The sequence below is a fragment of the Orcinus orca genome, chromosome 2 (assembly GCF_937001465.1).
Source record: "Orcinus orca chromosome 2, mOrcOrc1.1, whole genome shotgun sequence".
NCBI classification, from domain to species: Eukaryota; Metazoa; Chordata; class Mammalia; order Artiodactyla; family Delphinidae; genus Orcinus; species Orcinus orca.
In genome coordinates, this window is record NC_064560.1 from 137,634,432 (window position 1) to 137,657,902 (window position 23,471).

The 23,471-nt window shown below is 41.9% G+C and overlaps 1 protein-coding gene across 3 annotated transcripts; it reads right to left on the reverse strand.

The window, feature by feature from the left end:
- Positions 1-949: 949 nt before the first annotated feature.
- On the reverse strand, positions 950-21,877 carry SPTSSA (serine palmitoyltransferase small subunit A). 3 transcript variants are annotated; one of them, XR_004479974.2, is made up of 3 exons: positions 21,328-21,707; positions 17,908-17,951; positions 2,013-2,109 (listed from the first exon to the last, which is right to left on the reverse strand). XR_004479974.2 is itself a non-coding variant. In XM_049705956.1 (3 exons), the coding sequence occupies exons 1-3, from the start codon at positions 21,410-21,412 to the stop codon at positions 15,704-15,706; spliced, it is 309 nt and encodes a 102-aa protein (XP_049561913.1). In that variant the 5' UTR covers positions 21,413-21,707; the 3' UTR covers positions 15,273-15,703. The 3 variants fall into 3 exon arrangements, 2 of the variants coding, with proteins under 2 accessions (XP_004285753.1, XP_049561913.1); XM_049705956.1 differs by lacking the exon at positions 2,013-2,109 and adding an exon at positions 15,273-15,883; XM_004285705.4 differs by lacking the exons at positions 17,908-17,951; positions 21,328-21,707 and adding an exon at positions 21,714-21,877 and having other exon boundaries at positions 950-2,109.
- Between the last annotated feature and the right edge of the window lie 1,594 nt (positions 21,878-23,471).

A 23,471-nucleotide genomic window follows, 5' to 3' on the forward strand; every position in this document is an offset into this window, starting at 1 on the left:
TGTTCAGAAGACATACTGAAACATAAGCGACCTATAGAGAATTGTCTAATGCCCACTTGTAAACAGATAAAGTTAAATGATCTCCCCATTTGTTATTTACTGACAAACAGACCAGACCCTTGCATCAGTGGGTGAGGATATGCTTCCCTGATTACCTCTCAGTGGACCTGCTCCTATTTCTCTTTCTGACTCTTCTCAAGATTCTCTGTAAGGCTAAACTTATCTTCTATCTATCTCACAGGCCAGTGTTTCGTAACAACCATTAAATACAACAGTGATTTAATGGATTTCAGCAGAGTGAGGATGAATTAAAGATTTCTGAGTAGAGGACTAGGATAGATAATCTGGATACCCATCTAAACCAGTGATTCTTGACTTTTCCTGTCTTCAGCTCACCAGAGATCCAGACATTAGAATCTACTTGTCAGTGGTTAAGGGGGGGAGGAGGGATGTCAATGGAGGAAAGACAGATTTAAGCATTCATTGAACAACTCCAGGCTTAAATCCTCATATTCATTATTCTGCTTGAGATAGTGTGAATACTATAATTATGCCATAACCAGACATAACCATATCCAACTACTTTTAAGCACTTCAAAACTAAATACTTACATATTATTCTCACCCTCCCTAATAGTAATGATATAAATTGATTCTCTAAAACTACCAGACTTTTATATATTACTTAGTACCTCTGGACTAGAAAACACTTCAAAAGTCTAATTCATACAACTTGGGGCCAAAAGTACTTACATATTTTTTTTAAATAGTAAAACATTCTGGGAAGTATGTTAAAAAATGTCTAATGTTTTAAATTAGCGATACTTTTATGTTGAGAGACATGTTAAGATATACTTACTGCTTATCTGTCCACAGCAATCAATCCAGAAGTATAAATATTAGATCAACATTTAACCAACGAGAAAAAAAAAACTACTGCTACATCAGCTGATTTTTCTCTCTTTGAATTTAATGAGTTTACATCAAAAAATTAGGTAGTCATTTTACATTTAAGGAATAAAAATCTGTTTAAAAAAAAAGCAATACAAAGAGTGAGAGGATTTTAACCAAGTTTACATTTCTTTTTGCTATAGTTTTTAACAATTCATCTCATCATATTACAATGTGCAAATGCATTTGCAGCACCCATTACAATCATGACACTAAATTTAAAGAAGTACATTGTTACTAATGGCCCTCAGAGGAAATTGATTTACCTTCTATTAAAAACTCTACTATATAGAAGCATTACATAATAATGCTATTTCACCACCATGTGTCACAAGAACCATCACCAAAGTTTTCTGGAAATGAGTCCACACGCAAATTAAATATTTAAAAGGTGAAATGTTCCTTATTTGAACTTCAGCAAGATCTTTCTTTTTCATTGTTAAGAAACACTTTAATAGTTTTAAAGTAAAAGCTGTTAAGAGTAGAGTCCAGAGAGCTAAAACCGTACTCCTGAGTTCAAACTTATAGGTAAGTCTTTTGTAAATAGTTCTCAAGAAAATATCCTCCCTCCCCAGCCCCCTGCCCCAAATCGTGAATTTTTTCTTACAAAACTTTGGTCAAGAGTAGAAATATATCCAGGCAGATATGTATGCCATATGATAGCAAGAACCGTAAAGCCCAACTAATGACTTTGGGTTTTAGAAATAGAAGGCAATTAAAATGTACTCAAAATTACATTAAGAAAAGCTTTCACTGGGTAATATTGAAACAGTCACAAAGGTTAAGAAAATACTGATATCAAAGTACAAATGACTACAATGTTAAAATAGACAAAAACTACTATACAAGAGCCTCTTTTAAAATTAAAAATAAAGAACACAACACATGAGTCAGGATTGTTTTCCTGTTCTACTCATAAATTTTAGTCTTTATATTCAGAGGGTCGGTTATGTTGACATCTAGTAGAGTTTCTTATGACATCTGATGAAGTCTCGTTCCAACTTCAGACAGTGGCTCTTCCCTAAAGAACCTCTTGATTTTGGTCACATCTTGGTCACTGTACAATTTCAAAGTAGTGCAGTATCGCCATGATGTGCTGAGGCATGAAGACATATCCTGTGTACAGTGCCATCCCCACGATGGAAACCAGCATGGAATCTGAGTTGTAGTTAAGGAAACTTCACTTAATTTACTTTTTCTCAGTTTATCCAAAACTAAATCCCCAAATGTTTTCAACAATTGTTCTATGTGGAAGCACCCATTCATTTAATGCTTTCTCATACCTACCAAGTATTTATAAAGAACAAATAACTATAATTAGAGCCACTAACTTTAACTATGCCTGACACCATTCTGTTCTTTAAGCTCATTTTGTCTTCACCGTCACCTTACATGGTGCATACTATTATTCTCCCTATTATATTTCAAAACATCAGGCTGCTTAAAATGAAGCAGAGAAAGTGACTCTGTTCAATCTAAGAAACAGAAATGTATAGGAATAAAATTGTACAGTATTTAATGACTGCAAAATGTCTACAAGCTTGAACAATAAGTCTTGTCTAATCCAAGAATTTTAGAATTATTTAAACTAGAATGTGGCTAAGATATTGGCTTTAGAGCAAAAGATAAGATCAATCATATACTAGTGACATAAACTGATAATAGCTGCTACTATTAAACATTTCTTATTATTATTATTATTATCACTAAACTTTGCAACAACATCAAATAAAAGTCACCTTGATAATCTAAACCATAAACATTCTGCACTGTGGTCCGTTCTCCGCATTCCAAAAGGAATGTAAACTGTATAGGGGGCTTCCCTGGTGGCACAGTGGTTAAGAATCCACCTGCCAATGCAGGGGTCATGGATTCGAGCCCCGGTCTGGGAAGATCCCACATGCCGCGGAGCAACTAAGCCCATGCGCCACAACTACTGAGCCTGCACTCTAGAGCCCGTGAGCCACAACTACTGAAGCCTGCATGCTGCAACTACTGAAGCCCGCATGCCTAGAGCCTGTGCTTCACAACAAGAGAAGCCATAGCAATGAGAAGCCCTTGCACTGCAAAGAAGAGTAGCCCTGCTCCCCAGAACTAAAGAAAGACCGCGCAGAGCAACAAAAACCCAACGCAGCCAAAAATAAATAAAAATAAATAAATTTATAAAAAATAAACTGTATATATGCAAGTCAACAAGGAGCCCTCCTCTTGGGCCACACGAAATACTGCTAACAAAAATTATGTAAAGGGCTTCCCTGGTGGCGCAGTGGTTGAGAGTCGGCCTGCCAATGCAGGGGACACGGGGTCGTGACCCAGTCCGGGAAGATCCCACATGCCGCGGAGCGGCTGGGCCCATGAGCCATGGCCGCTGGGCCTGCGTGTCCGGAGCCTGTGCTCCGCAATGAGAGAGGCCACAACAGTGAGAAGCCCGCGTATGGCAAAAAAAAAAAAAAAGTATGTAAAACCTGAGGGCTTTTTGCTTTGCAGAGTCATGCTAAGGGGAATAACTACTTCTGAACTGGGACTGTTTTATGCATTCATTCATTCATTCATTCATATTCTCTCTCTCCCCTCCTCCCCCACCTCCTGTCTTACATACTTTCAGCTCTACATACTAGTAGTTCTATAATACCTTACATACTTTTATGAGAATATAGGGTTTAAATAAACAATGTGCTTACTACCAGCTAATATTTGTATAACCGTTTAGTTGACAAACCTCTTTTATGTATTATCTTGCTTGACCTTTACGGTTTTCCTGTGAAATGTTTATTCACTAGTACTCATCAGAGACTGACAAAACAGAGGGGACTTGTCCAGGGTCACACAAGAAGCTGTCTTTAGAGCCACAGCTCAAACCTGACTCAGACCCTAAGTTCATTCCCCTCATCTGGCACACATGGGTGAAAAGTCTCCCATAATAATTTTTTTGGAAATGAAATTAAAATCATAATGATTTGGGGACTTCCCCGGTGGTCCAGTGGTTAAGACTCCACGCTCCCAATGCAGGGGGCACAGGTTCGATCCCTGGTCAGGGAACTAGATCCCACATGCCACAACTAAAGACCTGGCACAGCCAAAAAAATAAATAATTTTTTTTTAAAAAAAAGATTCCCACATGCTGCACAGCACGGCCTTAAAAAAAATCATATTGATTTTATAGTGGGATTTTACAGTCTTCATGGGAGAGGCCAGCCTGCATTCAGTCTTAGCTTTTAAGCTAAGGTTGGTCAAGTGTGGGTCCCGAGGTGGGGAGGGCAAGTGCTTGCTGATTAACAACCATTATTTGGTGATTTACATTTTTCTGGGCGGTAGGAGGAGCAGCTGGGTGGTGGGTAAGGGGGTTAGGAGGAAGGGCCTTAGTGACAGGGAGACGGCCACAGTGGACATTCTTAGTCCTTCAGTGTCCCTCACAGTGCCCAGAATAGTGACCGGGACAATTTGGACATGGATATCCTAAAGCGGGATTTATGAAGAAGATGGACAGGACTTTGGAAATGGGTCACTGCATATGGCGGCAGAGGCCAGTGTCACATCTGCGGCCAAACCAATGACTCTGTTGGGGGTACCTGGGTTGGTGCTGCTCTCCCTGTGAAGAACTTCACAAGAGGGAGGGTGTTTGCAGGAAGGAGATGTGCACTGGTAGAGATGCAGATGTCAGATGTGGGTAGTTCTCCCACTACCTTTTTTTTTTTTTTTTAGCCGAGTTGGGTCTTTGTTGCTGGGCGCCGGCTTTCTCTAGTTGCAGCGAGTAGGGGCTACTCTTTGTTATGGGGCGTGGGCTTCTTGTTGCGGAGCACGGGCTCTAGGCGTGCGGGCTTCAGTAGTTGTGGCTCGCAGGCTCCAGGGGCAGGCTCAGTAGTTGTGGCTCACAGGCCTAGCTGCTCCGCGGCACGTGGGATCCTCCCGGACCAGGGCTCGAACCCGTGTCCCCTGCATTGGCAGGGAGACTCTCAACCACTGCGCCACCAGGGAAGCCCTATGACCATTTTTTTAATTTACTTTTTAGCCTCCCTTAATCCAGTTCTTTCTTAAACAACCACCTTGTATTCACCACTTAATTTCTTTAAAAAAAAAAAAAAGTACAAACTTGCTGCTTCCATATCATTACTAATCACCCACACAACCATCTGCCTTCTACCTCTCCAGGCTATAGACACTGCTCTCAGGGCACCAACGACCTCCTATCAAATCCAATGGCTCTCTGAATTGACACTATTTTCATCTTTCCTCTTCAAAACTCCTTCAGCTCTGGGCTGAGGTACTTCTCTGGTGCTCTCTTCCCTTCTCTAGCACCATTTTCCTAGTTCACTGGCTCTTTTTCACTGTCTGCCACTAATGTGTAAGATGATTAGAGTTAATTTTGTGCTTTTCTCCCAAACATCCACTCCAGCCCTCCTGCTAGTACAGCAGCCATGCTCTTTGGGTGGGCCTAACCCTATCCCAACTCCAGGGATAAGCCCTGACTGGTCTGAACCAGTTAAGATCTTCTCTTTTGAACAATGCCCACCCCCCAAATCTGATCAACCCGCTCAAAGTTTAGGAGTTCTGCCAGGAATCCAGGAACACAGATTCTCCTTCTAGAATATGCAGTTTGCTGATAGAATCCTGGAATCAGTGGGGTCACTTTGCCTCCATAAGGAAATCAAAACTCCGAACATAGTTGACAGATGAAGGTGGTGGAACAAAAATAATCACAGAAAAATGGAGCTAGAACACTGATCAAATGACCTGAGGCCCACCTTACCACTGGATACATAAGCCAATAAATACGCCCTTTACCCATAAACCACGTTTAGATATTCTTTGCCATACTTGCAGTTGAAAGGATTCTAAATGATAAATGGAGTTCCCAATGATTTGTCTTGGGCCTACACACACTTATAACTTAAACAGCCACCTTAATGTTGTTGACCTGACCCCACCTTCTATACTGCAGACAAATATTTCCTATGATACTGGACAATTCCACCTATGACGGGCTTAAATTCACAGAGCCAAAACTGAACTCATTAACTTTCTCCAAAACTACTTCTTCCTATAGGTCCTATTTTTCCAACGATTTGAAAATAGTTGACACACTATCTGATATAACTATAGATTAACTATTTGCCTAGTCACTCAATCTAGAAATTGCTTTGATTCCTTCTCCCCAAATTCAAATTATCCGTTCTTTCCAACCACAACAAATGACTTTTATCTCATGTTCCCCTACACTTATCAATGATAAATGATTGAGGTACTTATCATTCCTTACTTAATCACTTAAAAGCTCCCACTTTAGGCCTCGGGCTATTTTCCACGTCTCTCTTTACTAGAGTTATCCTTTTAAAATGCATGCTTCCCAATGCCTCTAGGATAGCACTTGGAATTCTAAGCCAAGCATCTGAGGACCTTTCCAATCTAGCTCAAGTACCTGGTCTTAGGTTGGAGTGCAAGAAGTAGGCAAGAATTGAGAGGCTGGAACAGGGATTCTTGCATAAGTTATTCTGAAGGGAGTTTTATCAGAAGGGGAGTGAGCAGAACAGAACAGAGCAGGGGGAAAAGCTGAGGAGGTTCAGGAGCTCAGCTCCCACAGGGCGCTCTGGAGCATGAATTGTACCACATGTTGGTGTTGCTTTGAGGCAACAGGCCTGATCTTTTGTATCCCTTAATCTGTCAATCACTGGCTGTAGATAGGCTGAGGAAAAACCACCTGGGCGAGACAGCTGCCTTGGCCAAGGCCAGCAGTCTGGAGAAGGGGGAAGCTAGAAGGCAGTAGCAGACAACACTCCCAGCAGCGAGGGAGAAGTACATCAGCTGGCAAAGGGGATCGAGGTGGGGACCAAAAGCATCTACAGTTGACCCTTGAACAACATGGGTTTGAACGGCACAGGTCCACTTATACGTGGATTCTTTTCAATAAACACCTACTACAGCACTACACAATCCGCAGCTGGTTGAATCTGCAGATGTGGAGCCACAGATACAGAGGGCCCGACCGTAAAAAGTTATACTCGGATTTTCAACTATGCAGGGGTCAGCACCCCTAACCCCTGCTTGTTCAAGGGTCAACTGTACCATGCTGCTTTTCCATCATACCTCCCAACACTCCAAATCATCCCCCAACAAACACACATCCTACTCATGCCATATTACACGAGTCTCAGAAAACAATGTTCTATATTTTCATACTGCTCTGCCTTTGATTACGGCTTAATAATGTGACTAAGGATAACAGCAGTGGCAGCTTTCATTTTGTCTAGTGTGCGCATGGCACTGTGTTAAGCCCTTCAGTAATATCCCGAAATCAGAGTAAGCAATGGAGCCAATTCCAAACCAAGTCAAACTCCTAAAATGTGTTCTTAACCATTACACTATAATATCTTCCTATGTACGAAAAGTCCTAGTCCTCCAAGTAAAACCTAAACATTCTTAGAGCTCAGCTAGTCTCTCCTCTCGTTTGAGGCTCTCCCTAGCACTCATACTTTTTCTATTCTTACCCCAACGTCCTGGCAGAATTAACTATTCCCTAATGCTCATCAAGTTCTTCACTCATATCACACAGAGCTTATCACCTGACATTACCTATTTGTAGATGTATTGATATTTATCTCATCCAGATTATCAACTCCTTGAACACAGGAACAATGTCTAATCATTTTTGTATCTCCAACATCTAACGTAACACACGCTTAATAAATATTTGATGAATAAAGGAATTGCTTAAGAAACATTATTTGACTCTAGATTTACTGTGGTGCTTTCTACGTATTCCACATATTACTGTGACCAACAAACTCTAAAGTAACGACAGCAAAGAAAACCAAAATCTGTTTCTAAGCAATACTATATTTTCAAGATGCTTTTTGGGTTTTTTAACAGCTTTTATGTAAGACTTACGAATGTATACACAAAGCAAATGAAATGGTATAGTAATAATCTTCAGGTCATTGGCTCAAATTCAAGTAAGAATTACTAAAAACAGCCATTTGAATGATTATATTACGTACTCTTTATGGCACTATAATTCTTCTATTTAGTATGGAGAATATATCAGTCAACATGCATAAATTAGCTTAACAGAGATTGCTCTACTATAAGACAGGAACCTGAAACTTAGGCTCAATTTTGTGAACACTAAATTGTCAAACCTTTAATCTTTTATATGCATATAAAATCAGGACATCTTTCCAAGTGAAACAAGAACTTATCAAAACTTTTTTTTTTTCTTGGCCACTCCAAAGGAATGTAGGATCCTAGTTCCCCCACCAGGGATCGAATCTGTGCTCCCTGAAATGGAAGCGCAGACTCTTAACCACTGGACCACCAGGGAAGTCCCCAGAACTTATCAAAACTTGAAAAGATGTTTTGCCTGGTTAAAATATTAGACATTAGAGTTCATGACTTTCTACAGCATTATGCTGTGATGCATACCTGTGGAGTAATAACAAATAAATGGCAATTATAGATGCTAAATTCAGGATAGTGGTTACTTAGTGGGGTGAAATGGGAAGAGGAAGAAGGGAGATCAAGTGAGAAGGGGCACAAAGGGTCTTCAAATGCATGTTTTTCTTCAGTAGTTGGTATGGGCACACTTTCATTATATTATTCTTTATGGGTTTTTTATTGCATGCCTGAATAGTTAATAAGTCTTACTTATTTTTTTAATAAGTAAGAACTGTAAAGGAAAATGGAACTGCATATAGTACTAGACTAAAAACTGTTTTATTTGAAGGATCTTTTTCCCTGGCAAAGTTTGGGTTAGGCATCACTGGATCTAATTTGCTACTAGGAAATAAACAGAAAATCTTAGCTCTCAGAAACAGAATAAACAACTCTCAATTCTGACCAAGAAAACAGAAAATTACCAAAAGTCACTTGCACCTAGATGCAAATGCCAATTATTAGCTACTCAAAATAATAACAATAATATTAAACCTAACCTTTTACCCAGAGCCACTTATTAAATTTAACTTTTAATTCTATTTCCCTCAAAAAAAAGTTTCTGTATTCTGATCCCACTTCTCCTAAGTATTTCCAGAATCACAATAATTAAATAAGCCTCTAAAAGTAAGTTTTCTATACAATTAAATTTCAAAATTATTCCCCTAAATTATCCTAAAGCTCTCAACCATAAGAGAATATTTTTTACTGAAGTACAGTTGATTTACAATGTTTCAGGTGTACAGCAAAGTGATTCAGATATATATATATTCTTTTGTAGATTCTTTTCCATTATAGGTTATTACAAGATATTAATTATAGTTCCCTGTGCTACACAACAGGTCCTTGTTGTTGATCTGTTAATCCCAAATTCCCAATTAATCCCTCCCCCCACAAATAAGAGACTATTTAAAACTGACTTAACTATACAGTGAAACTCATATTAAATGAACAAGTAAACAATGGGACCATGAGGAATTTCTACTAGCCTTAATAATCACATTGCAAAACATGCAAAACAGTGCCTTTTAATAAGTAACCTTCTACAAATGCAATTTAAGCAATTTTAGCCATGTAGCTGAAATAGCTCCAATACACTGAGTTGAATACTCCCTGAGATTATGCTTGGCACCATTCCAAATGGCAGTTTTATTGTGACATTTGCAAGGTTGGGGAACTTGTGACCTTCATCTTCTTAGAAATGTTCTCACAAACAGAACTAAACATACACCATTTAGAATATAACAGCTATTATTTGCTATCTGGGTACTTGAGTGGATTTCTCAATCCACTGCGTTCTTTAACACACCTCTCAAAGTTTAAAGTATCCTTGACACACTGTGAAGTACAAGAAATGGATACTGGAATCACCATGGCACTGGAAGAGAACCTAGGTCTGAGCTGCAATTCTGCCAATCCCTGGTTGTGTCAAAAACTCTCTGATCACTAGTCTCCTTATCTATGGTTTGGGGACACACATCACCTACCTTTCAGGGTTGATATAAAAATTTGGAATCAAATCTATTCTGCAACAAAAGGTAATATAATCTTTATTGAAATTATTGCTTGAGGGCTTAGGCACTTAACATTATGACTCAGACCTCTGTTTGGAAATTGCCCAAGGTCACCCTGCTATTAACTTGTTATTTATAGTATAATCCTAAGGCATCACAACCTCTCTGGACCTGAGTTTCTTCTCCATAAAATGAAATCCCTTCCTGGATTAATGTTAGGATCCCACTTGCTTGGAGATTTAAGCACCAGTTCTCAATCATCCTTAATGTAATCTTCTCTTTGAGACACTGAGGCACGCGCGCGCGCGCGCGCACACACACACACACACAGAAAATGTAAATATTCAGTGTTATATAATACACATATATTGGAAGGTAATACACAAAGTGATAGAGTAATCTTTCCATTTACCAAGCCCTTATTGCTGTTTGTATAAGTATCAGCAGCTGTACCAAGATTAATCACGTTTATGTTTTAGAGGGGGAACCATGATTCAAGAAATAGAGAATAAAGCTAGTGAAATCCAGACTATAACAAACCAAAAACCTCAAAAATTAAAAAATGTGTCTTTTCTGTTTTGTGTGTATGTAACTGTCTCTACCACTGAATGTTAAGTGCTTGAGAGTGAACGCCTCGGCTGCTCTTTGCTTCCGGTTGTAGCGCATTGTTAGACAACGCAGGCACTTCCTCAACCATTCAAGAACTGAGCAGATAATGTGCCAGGATTGTGCAGGCACTGCCGAAAGTTGTTTGTTCAAGGCTTGAGTGAACAATCAGAGGTTATTTATAACCTGGACATAACATAAATATTTTATGGGTCCAATGGATTAAAAAGCAAATAGATGTGAAACCATATATCTGTGTGCTGTTTGCTGTTTTCTTTAACAGGGATCCCCAGCTAATCATGAGCTGATAAGTTCCCAGTTAGGCAGGAAAAATAAATAAATAAAAGACTTTTTGCCCATACAAGGGATTGGCCATCCCCAGTCCTTTTCTCAGCAACTTAAAAAAAAGAGGAAATGCTTTAAAGTTAAATACAGTACATCAGAAGAAAGACCACGGTAACTAACATCTCCTGCCCTAACCAGTAACCCCGTACTATCACCGCCTACCTTAGCAACCTATTCGCAAGACTTTGGAGAAACCAAAAGTAGCTCCTCATTGGGAAAAGGGCAGGGGCCTTCGTTCCAGTGGGTATGATTTATTCCTCTTCACTAGTCTAATTTCAATGTTTTCAGTCTCTGATGGCCCTGGTCACATTAAAAAACAAAGCTAAAATGTCATCTAAAACAATCCAATCTTCTATTAGTCAAATTCCTTTTGTAAAACTAACTCTAAAAAGCTACTTTTATCCTCAGAAATATTCAAAAGTTTTGATAAATTTAATTTTTTTAAGAAACCATCTTAATGAAAAAAGAAAACAAAGTATCTGACAAAGTATTACCATAGGCTGTTTGGTGAAAAGCCATCAAAGCTCTAAGGGAAAGCAGGTGTCAGCTGCTGAATGATGCTCCAAAAAGGACTCTTTCTTATTACTGCAGGTTTTGTCCCTTGACCTCGAAAAACTAGAGACCATCACCAAAAGTAAGGGACTTCCTTACTTCCTGGTGGTACTTCCCTGGTGGTCCAGTGGTTAGGACTCCGTGCTTTCACTGCCGAGGGCACGGGTTCAGTCCCTGGTTGGGGAACTAAGATCCCGCAAGCTGCATGGCATGGCCAAACATTTAAAAAAAAAAAAAAAAATCAAAGCTTATTTTTACCAAATATATCACCTTTGATGCCTTCCTAGTTGCCATAAATGAAAGCAAGTAGAAGATAACGATATGGTTATAGTCTGTGTAAGTCAGCCAATTTGATATTCTTGGGCCATAGTAAAGGATATCACGTCAGCATCAGAGGTTACTGTTGGCAAGCAAAACCCATTCTCTGAGCTTTCTGTAGTGTTGGTCATACTTAAGTATGGAAATTGATTTTAGAACAACTTGATGATGAACTCTTTAAAAACTAAACAAACAAAAAAGCCTGCTGCTGAAACCAGCAATGATCATGTTCAACTCTGAGCTGAAATCCTAGAAATGGTTTGTAGCTCTGAACCCAGAGACACCAAGACTATGTATCGCTATATGTCTTTATAATTAGAGCTTCTATTAATCACATGAAGATCTGAAGTCCCAGGGTCAAGGGGGAAAAAAAACCTGTCTGCTCTAAAATATAATCTGTTCTGATATAACACATTTCTGGAACATCAATTAACCCATATGTGACTAGGATATCACAGGAGCTGCATGGTTTCATATGGGATTTTTTGTAAATTAGGGGAGCCAGATTAGTGAGGAAAGAATTATAATCTTCAGCAAGAAACATCCCTCAGCTCAGCAGCTGCAGTCCTTTTAGCTCTATTTTAAGAAAATTAAAAATTAGCATCTGTACCTGGGCTCCCTCTCCAGAAAGGTACACCTCCAGGCTAGCACAGCTCCCAACTAATGGCAGGACTGCACTGCCTCCTGCATCTCCTCGACGGCAGCCCACACCATCTCCATCACTTCAGCAGTTCCAGTCAACTCTGTCCATGCATTTTTAATGCCCCTAGGGCAGCGCCCAGCCTGTCTGCCCAGGTTATCCAAGTTGTCCCCCAAGATGCCAATCATTAGCACCTGCTTACAAAGTTGCATAGATTTTGAGGGGCTTATGATATTTTCCCATAAACTCTTTTATTTGAGAATTTTTCAGGAACGCATACGACATATGATGGCCAAAATTCTTGTATTAGTAGTAATTCTACTTTTCATAACTATTGATCATAAATACAATACTGTCTATCATTCCATAACTACTATTTTTTTTATTATTATTGTTTCTGGCTGCATTGGGTCTTTGTTGCTGTGCACGGGCTTTTCTCTGGTTGCAGCGAACAGGGGCTACTCTTCGTTGCGGTGCGTGGGCTTCTCATTCTGGTGGCTTCTCTTGTTGCGGAGCACGGGCTCTAGGAGTATGGGCTTCAGGAGTTGTGGCACCTGGGCTCAGTAGTTGTGGCTTGCGGGCTCTACAGCGCAGGCTCAGCAATTGTGGCGCACAGACTTAGTTGCTCTGCAGCATGTGGGATCTTCCTGGACCAGGGATTGAACCTGCGTCCCCTGCACTGGCAGGTGGACTCTCAACCACTGCACCACGAGAGAAGCCCCCATAACTACTGTTTTTTAAGCATTCCAATTCATGAAAAGTATATATCCTCTCTTAAGTAGATCTTTTAGAACACAGAGTTTTAATTATTAAAATTGAGCATTGGGGTTTTTTTTAATCTAAAGAATTTACCTTCAACTTCCCTGGTGGCGCAGTAGTTAAGAATCCACCTGCCAATGCAGGGGACACGGGTTCAAGCCCTGGTCCGGGAAGATCCCACATGCCCCAAGCAACTAAGCTCCTGCACCACAACTACTGAGCCTGCGCTCTAGAGCCCATGAGCCACAACTACTGAGTCCACGCACCACAACTACTGAAGCCCACGCACCTAGAGCCCGTGCTCCGCAACAAGAGAGGCCACCGCAATGAGAAGCCTGCACACCCCAACGAAGTGTAACCCCGCATTCTGCAAATAGAGAAAGCCCGTGCACATCAACGATGACCCAACCCCAACGTAGCCAAAAAAAAAAAGAATTTATCTTATCCTTGCTCCTAAGCACCACAAATGTTACAACAATCAAACCCTGAGCCGGGGTGTGGGGTGGAGGAGGTCACAAGGTCTTTAAGAATATGACGCAGTGGAGACAGGATCCACATTCAGCTCTACTGAAAAATCACTGGTATCACATGCAGAAACACTGTAGATCACCTGTATGTGCTTTGTCCCCACTGCCATCAACCTCCCATGACTTGCCCTGACATCCTAGTACAGATCACCTAGTTCTTGTGTAGCATAGTTTTTCTCTTCCACCTTTCCTGAAAGAAAAGAACTTTTTCCTACTAAAGAAAAAGTTATAATATCCTAAGGAGTACAGACAAGGGATAGTCTGACATTCTCACACAGCCAGCCAAATATCCAGGCAGTGTCAAACAGGCTAGAGCAGCTGTTTTCAAACTAAAGCACAGGAGCCCTGGAGGAACAAGACTTTTCAGAGGATTAGAATCGGTTAAGGGGAATCAGTTTACAAATCTTCAGCTTCCAGTGTACTCTCTCCTCAAGCTGATCTGAGAACTGTGATCTGCTAGTTCTCCTTCCCATCCCCCCCACCCTTACAACTTCACTTCTCTCACTTTACTTCCAGAATCTTACAATTACACATTTCCCCAGGGCATAAAATAACCTCTGGGACAGCAAACAAAGGAATAGTAACTCACTTACATTGTACTTTATTTCGTTCAGGTAACAGACTCCTGGCACAGCTCCAAACCTCACCTATCCATCCATCTAATCATGTGAATTTGGAAATGAGACACCTTTGCAATCTGGGCCCGGCAAAATGCCTCCAGCAAGGAGGATGGTGAGAGGGGCCGTTCTGCCATCACTGAGGTAGTGACCAGAGAATCCACTGTCAACATTCACGAGCGCACCCGTGGAGTGGGTTTCAAGAAGCGTGCCCCTCAGGCACAGAAATCTGCCATGAAGGAGACAGGAGCTCCAGATGTGCACAGTGACAACAGTTTCAACAAAGCTGTCTCGGCCAAAGGGTTATGGAATGTCCCATACTGTATCCACGTGTGGTTGTGCGGTTGTCCAGAAAGCATGAAGCTGAAGATTCACCAAACAAGCTCTATACGTTGGTTACCTAAGTACCTGTCACCACTTTGAAAAACCTATAGTCAATGTGGATGAGAACTAACCACTGATTGTCAAATAAAATTATAAAACAGCAACAACAAAAAAGTGAGACAGGACTGAAGGTGTTTACATAACAATTATTTGAACAGAAAAATGACACTGAGCTTTTTCTGACAGAAATTAAGACTGATTTTGCCTATTTGGCTTCACAGTGAGGACCAGCTTTGCCAATCAGGTCATGTGATGAATGTGTTCTATGAATTGTATAAGAAAAAAATTATAGTTTTAAGGTTTTAGCAAAAACACCCTGAGAAAACCAAAATTCAAAAAGAGTCATGTACCAAAATGTTCATTGCAGCTCTATTTACAATAGCCCGGAGATGGAAACAACCTAAGTGCCCATCATCGGATGAATGGATAAAGAAGATGTGGCCCATATATACAATGGAATATTACTCAGCCATAAAAAGAAACAAAATTGAGCTATTTGTAATGAGGTGGATAGACCTAGAGTCTGTCATACACAGTGAAGTAAGTCAGAAAGAAAAAGACAAATACCATATGCTAACACATATATATGGAATTTAAGAAAAAAAAAATGTCATGAAGAACCTAGGGGTAAGACACAGACCTACTGGAGAACGGACTTGAGGATATGGGGAAGGGGAAGGGTGAGCTGTGACAGGGCAAGAGAGAGTCATGGACATATACACACTAACAAACGTAGTAAGGTAGATAGCTAGTGGGAAGCAGCCGCATGGCACAGGGATATTGGCTCGGTGCTTTGTGACAGCCTGGAGGGGTGGGATAGGGAGGGTGGGAGGGAGGGAGACGCAAGAGGGAAGAGATATGGGAACATATGTATATGTATAACTGATTCACTTTGTTATAAAGCAGAAACTAACACACCATTGTAAAGCAATTATACCCCAATAAAGATGTTAAAAAATTAAAAAAAAAAATTAAATCTTTTGTAATTGTCTAAATTCACTATGAAAGATTTCAGATGTCAACTTAAATGAGTGAGAGGATACACAGTATGTGCTTTTTGTTCTTTTAGGGAATGCACAAATGAAAAGTCTGAATACCACTGGGCTGGAGGGTTGGAAGTATTAATTTATCAGTTACAGAGACCTCCCTGGCGATCCAGTGGTTACGACTCCACGCTTCCACTGCACAGGGCTCCGTTTTGATCCCTGGTCGGGGAACTAAGATTCCACATGCTGCACGACTCAGCTACAAAAAAAAAATTTTTTTAATTAAAAATAATTTATCAGTTACAGTTATTCCTAGCTCAGCTTTCCTCATTTAGCCCTCCCTGGTAATGGAAAACTGCATTAATTTCTACAAAAGGAAGATCAAATGAAATGGCATAGGGCGTCCCTGTTGGCGCAGTGGTTAAGAATCCACCTGCCAATGCAGGGGACACGGGTTCAAGCCCTGCTCCGGGAAGATCCCACATGCCGAGGAGCAACTAAGCCCAAGCGCCACAACTACTGAGCCTGCCCTCTAGAGCCTGTGAGCCACAACTACTGAGCCCGAGTGCCACAACTACTGAAGCCTGCGCACCTACAGCCCGTGCTTTGCAATAAGAGAAGCCACCACAATGAGAAGCCTGCTCACCGCAATGAAGAATAGCCCTTGCTCGCCACCCCCACCCACCCCCCCCCGCCGTCTATGCGCAAAGACCCAATGCAGCCAAAAATAAATAAACTTATAAAAAATAAATAAAATAAACTGTCAAACATGTTAATTACTCTAGTATATTGACAGGTGAAGAAAAATCCTTCTCAATTCTAGCTTTAAGCATTTGAGGATACAGCGAAAATCTGAGAAAATAACTTAGTCGCTACTGAAAAGAACATACAGCTTAAAATGTAGCGCTGGGGAGGGGGAGGGGCAACACAGGGGTAGGGGAGTGGGAGATACAAACTATTGGGTGTAAGACAGGCTCAAGGATGTATTGTACAATGCAGGGAATATAGCCAATATTTTGTAACAACTGTAAATGGAAAGTAATCTTTAAAGTTGTGTAATTTTTTTTTAATTTTTAATTTAAAAAAAAGGAATGCTTTTTTTCATTATCATTCAAAGCCTATCTCAATCCAAAATATCTACCTTTGCTTCTACCCTTGCCTCCTCCAGCCACCCTTAATTTATTCCAAATCCTGCAACCAAAGTAAACCTTTTCAAACTTAAAAAGCCAGATTGGATCACTCCTCTATCAAACCTTCCAAGAGTACCTTTTTTTTTAATTTTTATAAATTTATTTATTTATGGCTGCATTGGGTCTTCGTTGCTGCGTGCAGGCTTCCTCTAGTTGCAGCGAGCGGGGGCTACTCTTCACTGCGGTGCGCAGGCTCAGTAGTTGTGGCTTGTGGGCTCTAGAGCGCAGGCTCAGTAGTTGTGGCACACGGGCTTAGTTGCTCCACGGCATGTGGGATCTTCCCAGACCAGGGCTCGAACCCGTGTCCCCTGCATTGGCAGGCAGGTTCCCAACCACTGCGCCACCAGGGAAGCCCAAGAGTACCCTTTTTTACCAAAATTAAAGTCCTTACAAAGACCTCCAGGACCTCCAAAGAGTCTGACCTCACCTCCTAGGACTCTCCCGCACACTCACTCTGCACTAGCCATACCTGCCTCAGTGATGGCCTTCATCCATGCCAGGCAGGCTCTGGACTCAGGGACTTTGCAATGGCTAGTCCCTCTGCCAGCTCTGCTCTTCCCTCAGATTTCTACCCTTCTAACTCCCTCACCTCCTTTATCTTTTTACTCAAATATGCTTTTGCAATGAAGCCTCTCCTGATATCCTCTTTAAAAACAGTAACTCCATCCCATCCACACATTTCTTATCCCCCTGACCTATATTTCTGCTTTCCATAATGCTTACCACCTAACATACTATATATTTCACTTTTTTTTTTTTTTTGGTAACACCCCGCTGCCTGCAGGATCTTAGTTCCCTGACCAGGGATCAAACCCATGCCCCCTGCAGTGGAAGCACAGAGTCCTAACCACTGGACTGCCAGGGAATTCCCACTATGTATTTCACTCATTATCAAAGTTTCCCAAGGACAGGGATCTCTGTCTCATGTGCTCACTGATACATCACAAGCATCTAGGCCAGCATCTGGCACAAGGTACGCACAGAAGTGTCTGTTCAATTAAAAACCAGTCTCAACCTGCTTTTTCAACTTTACTTCCCACCCACTCTGCCTTAAAGAATCCCTGCTCCAGCCAAGTCAGCCTGGCGTACTCACCATCCCAACACATCTCTGCACCCCAGTCCACACCTTCTCCCCACCTAGGAGAAAATAAAGCAAAGAACTCAAATACCTCCCTGAAAGTTCTCTGAGTCCGCCATGCTCTTCCTGCCCTGCATCCCAAAGCACTCACTGCCCAGCTCTTTCAGCGGAATAACAAGGGGTGGGGCAGGGATCTACCTGAGAACATGTGTCAATTCTAATTTTTCCTTAACTTGGATCTAATTTCCTTGAAGAAATGAAGTCCATCTTCCTGGAAACTTAGAACAGAACTCAGGATGTTGAAAATTTTTTAAATTAAAATAAATTTTAAAACCCTGTTCCTAGGATTTTTTTTCCCATTCAAAATGAAAAGAGCTTTGAGTCTCATGGGGAAAGGAAAAATGTATATTCCTGTGGTTTATTTTCCTACTTTATTAAATACAGTTAGTCCCCTTCAGCTCTACCATCTCCCACCTCCTCTCCCTTCTCCAGTGAGTAATTCTTCTTGTCTGTTCACTCGATGCCAGCCCCTGTATGCCAGCTGTTGTACTATACTACTGTACTTTTCAAGGTACTGTATTGTAAGATTAAAAACGTTTTCTTTATTTTTTGTATTTGTTTTCTATTACAGTACAGTACTATGTAGCCAATTGTGTTAGTTGGGTGCCTAGGCTAACTTTGTTGGACTTATCGAACAAATTGGACTTAACCGAATGCGCTCTCGGAACTCGTCAGTATGTAGGGGACTTATTGTATTTAAATGTCAGTGAGAAAACGGTTACTGGATTTGAGTGACTCTACTCAAAAGGTATGAGCACCTCCCTTCATCTCCAGAACTCTCATTCCATGCCTAGAAGGCCCTACGGGAACAGATATGACCTCCTTTCCTACTACTCACCCCCACTAACTCTACCCCAGAAACACCAGCCACTCAGCTATCCCAGAAACAAGCCAGATACGCTGGTGCTTCAGGGCATTCCTAGTTACTGTTCCTTCTGCCTGGAATGCTCGATCCTCTGGAATTTTTCCCCTGCTTACATCTTTCTAAATGTCCCCTCCCTGACCACTCTAACTAAAAATCAAAGAACATGGACTCTTTCTTAGTTCCTATCCTCCTCTCCATTTTATTTTTCCCCATAACAGCTATAACAATCTAATAATCTAATTTTTTACTTATTTATCTAGTGGGATTAGAATAAATATTTTTATCTGTTTTATTCACAGGTAAATCCCTACTATCTAGAATAGTATCTGGCAATTAGAAAGTATACAATACTTGTGGAATACAGAACTCAGCAAATGTACATGTTTTACAAATGAGTAGACAGAGCAAGGCAAATTTTGTTAACATCTCCAAAATAAATCAAAGAAGTTCTTTCAATCTATAGCCTTTTCTACTTCTTTAAGCTTGAATTCTCTACAAGAACTGAATGTTGTTCATCAGGAACAGTCAAGTTCCAAAGCTACTCTAAAAGTGGCTTAAAATCAGTGCTTCTGCAATTTCTTTGAAATGACAAATCAACATATAAACAAATGTTTGTCATAAAAAAAAAAATGTTTGTCAAGCATTATTTGTGTGCCCAGCACTGTGGTTGAAAAAAAAAAAAACTCTTTCCTTGAAGAGACATGGACTGTCTTTCAGGGGGAATCTAATTCTAAACATAAACCAAAAAAACTGCCTGCATTTTGCTTAAAATAAATACAAATATAAAATGTCATGGAAACACAGAAGCCATTACAGAATAAACCTTTGTTTTTTTAATTAAAAGAACAACGCTAAAATAACTTTTACTTAGGCTTCCAATTATTTTAACAAAGATTTTTAATTTTCTAGCTCCCCTCAACAGCATGATTACAATGTTACCCAGTAAGGCACTACAGGGAGTGTCTCACTGGTTACAAAACATGTCTTGGTTACAAAACCTGGTCTTTTCCTTTCCCACTGATGGCTGCCAATAGGGAAAGGGGACTTTCGAAACATGTTAAAACTTCCCCTCCAGAGGTAGATGTCGACAGGTCCCAGCAGGTCTCTTTCAGGTTGGTTGCAAATCTCACTAGTGTATGTGTTTTTTTTTTAATGAAATCATGTGGTCCCATAAACCAATGAGAAGTTAAATGCTTCAAAGGCAAAAACCCACAGAGGTACTACATATCATTTCATAATTTATTCGTAATTTATTTCTCCATCCCCCCCAAGAAAAACACAGAGGTATTTATGACACTATTACTATTGCAATATAATACAGAAAAACCTTAACACCACTGACACCATAGCATTTATCTATGTGCCAACAAAAACCTTTAAGAGTAAAATTACAGTGTGGACTCTGATAGTGGGGCACTACATTCAACTTGATTTAAAGAGTTTCGATTTAGCACAACATTGTTTATGTTTAAATTCACTTTTTAATAACTTTAACTGAGTCAAGAGGTGGTATATATTTTAGTATACATTTTACAAGGATGACCTCATGAGCTCCAACCTATAGAACTTAGAGTGAAACTAAACTGCAGCTACAAGTAAATGGTGCAGGAAATTAGGGCATACTTTACATTCAGACTTTAAATCCAAACTCTGCATTCTGCTTCTTAAATTCCAGGTTTGGAAAGAAATGCCAACAATAATAAAACTAAATTTCCTTGTAAAGCAGCTAAAATGCCTCAAAGTGTTGAGACAAAAGACTAAGCTTTGAGTACAATCCTATGCTATTTGTTCAATCCTATTTGTTCAAGACAAATAAACACACTTATTAAGGCTTGGAATGAAATTACCTCAGTCACTCTACCACGTATTTGCAAAGTTGTTCTGAAGCTACTCCAAACTAAACCACACTGAAGACGAGAGGCCCTGTATGAAGCAAGCATGCTATATAAAATAGTTGTTTCATATTGGCCCTCAAGTTTTTTTAAAAAGTTATCTCTCATTAGTATTTATTCTGCAAGAATAACATCAAGGGATGTCAACATAGACAAATGAAGACAGACTTCAGGAAGCCTCTCTTCACAACCTTGAGTTATTAATTGAGCTTATGAAAGTTAGATGAGTTAAGATACAGGCAAAGCACTTAGCACAGTTGCTTGGCTGGTAGTAAATGCTCTATAGTCGTTAACGAGTAGTTATTAGCCATCTACGAAAACACAGCTTCAAACACTATCTACAACTAACCACATATTCCTTTTCAGGCTCGACTGTTACGGACTGTGCAAACATCAAATTAATGAGTAGAACAGACTTTTTAAACCATCTTGAAGACCAAAAAGGGATGATTAACGAACTGCTTTCAAAAACTGTATTGGGATGCCATGAGCACAAATTCACAACCTGACTTAAAAGCCGATAAACTGGTTAGCATTCTTATTAGGACCAAAGCCAGCTAAATCAGGGACAGCTAAAGGTCAAAAGCGTCCAAGCCGGGAGCGATTTGATCCACTTACACGGTCCCTGCCTCCCACGGGAACAGGAGATTGAATCAAAGGCTGGCACGGCCGAAGTGCAGGCGAGGGCACACCAGGTAGACATCGCCCTAGGGGATCTCCTCCAGCAATAAAGGCGCTTCTACCTCGGTCCAGTGACTCACCGGCGACCTCAGATCTCAAGAGTTCTCGTCCCCCACCCCCCAACCGCGGGAGCGCCACCCTCGGCCCCGAGACCTCGGTCCCGCGTGCCCGCCGCGAAGAGGCGAGTCTGCGCGCGCAGTTCCCGCGGGGCCGCCTCTCCGTCCTCCCGCCGCCCCGCGCCCGCCAGGCCCTGAGCCCGGGAGGATGCCGCCCGGGCCCCCGCGCCCCGACCCGGCCCCGCGCCCGCGGCCCGGGCAGGATACTGAACACAGTCCGCTCCCAGGGCTCCAGCATGTAGAGCGCCGTGACCAGCAGGTACTGGTAGTAGAACCAGGACATCTGTTTCCAGGCCCGCGCCAGCGCCATCCCTGCCACGCGCCTCCCGCGTTGCAGCCAAACGTCAGTCTGTCCGGCCGGCCTCCCGTTCGCGTCCTAGAGCCCCTGGCCGCCAGGCCCGCCTGCCCCGCGCCCATTGGCCGGCCCGGCCCGGAGCGTCACCCGTGGGCACGCCCAGCCCCGCGCGCTCCCGGGCAGCCGGCCGCGAGCCCCGCCCGGCCGGCGTTTATTGGCCAGGCCTCGGCCTCGCGCCGCGCCCGCTCCCTTCCCGCTGTTCCCCCTCACGGGGCTGCGCCCACGCGAGCCCGAGAACTGTCCCCGCGAGAGTGCCCCGCCCGGCCCCGCCTCTCCCGGCAGTTGGCTGGGGGGCGGTAGTGCCCGCTGGGGTCCTGCCGCGGGGGTCGCCCGTGGCTCCCTTACGCGGTGGGTCCCCCGAGTCGGGCCCAGAAACGCCAGTCGAAGAAATATTTGTGGAATACCAGTGACGCCTTAGGCGTCCTCCTGGGCTGGGGGAATTACAGGGTGAATAGGAGCATATTAGGATCCTTACCTCTTGCAGTTTACGATCTAGGGGAGGAGACAGGCATTCACAAATGCCAGAAAAGCTGTGATCGGTGCAGAGGGGGAGAGTAAGGTGCTCGGAGAGGGTGGGGAGGCGAGCATCGCCCAGTCAAGCAGGTCAGGAAATGCATCTGTGAAGAAGTGATGCACACACTGCCCTCTTCCTCCTTCCCCACCCACACGCGGGCTCACACACACAAAAGCACACCCACATAAACCAACATACCCCGTGCACTCCTTAACCTAAAGACAAGAGAGAGATTACCATAAATATGTCAATCTGCCCACCTCTCTTAGTGGCGAAAGGTGCCGTGTAGGTCAAGACCGGGAGAAGGACGCGGATCTGGTCGGTTCTGCAGATGACAGACTACTTGAGATCCGTCTGTGGGACAGATACCTCCTGGAGATGCACTCTTAAAAGTCCAGATTTTCCCACTGGCAAATGGGCCAGCAACATTGCACTCACCTTCAGGAATGAAGATGCACGATTAGCGTGTGAAATGACACAATTAATGGCCTGCTATTTAAATGTTAAACGGTTTCTAGGTTAAGTAGCCTTCTGCTTAAACTTTACAACTTTGATGGTTGATCACTATTTATTTATTTAGAAATATCAAGTACTGTTCATGAGCAAAACATTGGGGATAGAAAGCCAGATAGACTGAGATCTTCCTTCATAATGTACCCAGTCTACCAGAGAAGAGAAGCAAGTTAACTGATTATAGTGAGATGCGGTAAAGGGCATTTTTATGTTATGTGTAGGATGCCTTGATAGCCCAGAGAAAATCAGATTAGGGTTGTAAAAGTCTTCTAGGAAATGGTGCTTGAGCTGAGCATTGAAGGAAAAGCAGAAATGGCAGAATGAATGGGGTTAGGGTGGGGAGTATATTACATCACGGGAGTATGGAACCCCTATATGAAGGCCTGGTGCTTTTAAAGAGCTGGAAGAATTTCACGTGGCTAAAGCAAAAAGAATGTGTAGACAGCAGCAAGAGATGGGGCTAGATAGTAACCAGGGACCATATCCTGAAGGACCTTGTGTGAGGAGCTAAGGAATTTTTAACTTACTGTTCAAAAGTTAAAAGAGCCAATGGCTTGGACTTCTCTGGTGGCACAGTGGTTAA

Coding starts and splice junctions, on each gene's coding strand:
- SPTSSA (XM_049705956.1), bottom strand. CDS start 21,412: ATGTCTACCTGGTGTGCCCTCGCCTGCACTTCGGCCGTGCCAGCCTTT. Junction 17,952..21,327: donor CCGTGGGAGGCAGGGACCGT/GTAAGTGGATCA, acceptor ATTTTCTCCTAG/GTGGGGAGAAGGTGTGGACT. Junction 15,884..17,907: donor TGCAGAGATGTGTTGGGATG/GTGAGTACGCCA, acceptor TTTTTTTTGTAG/CTGAGTCGTGCAGCATGTGG.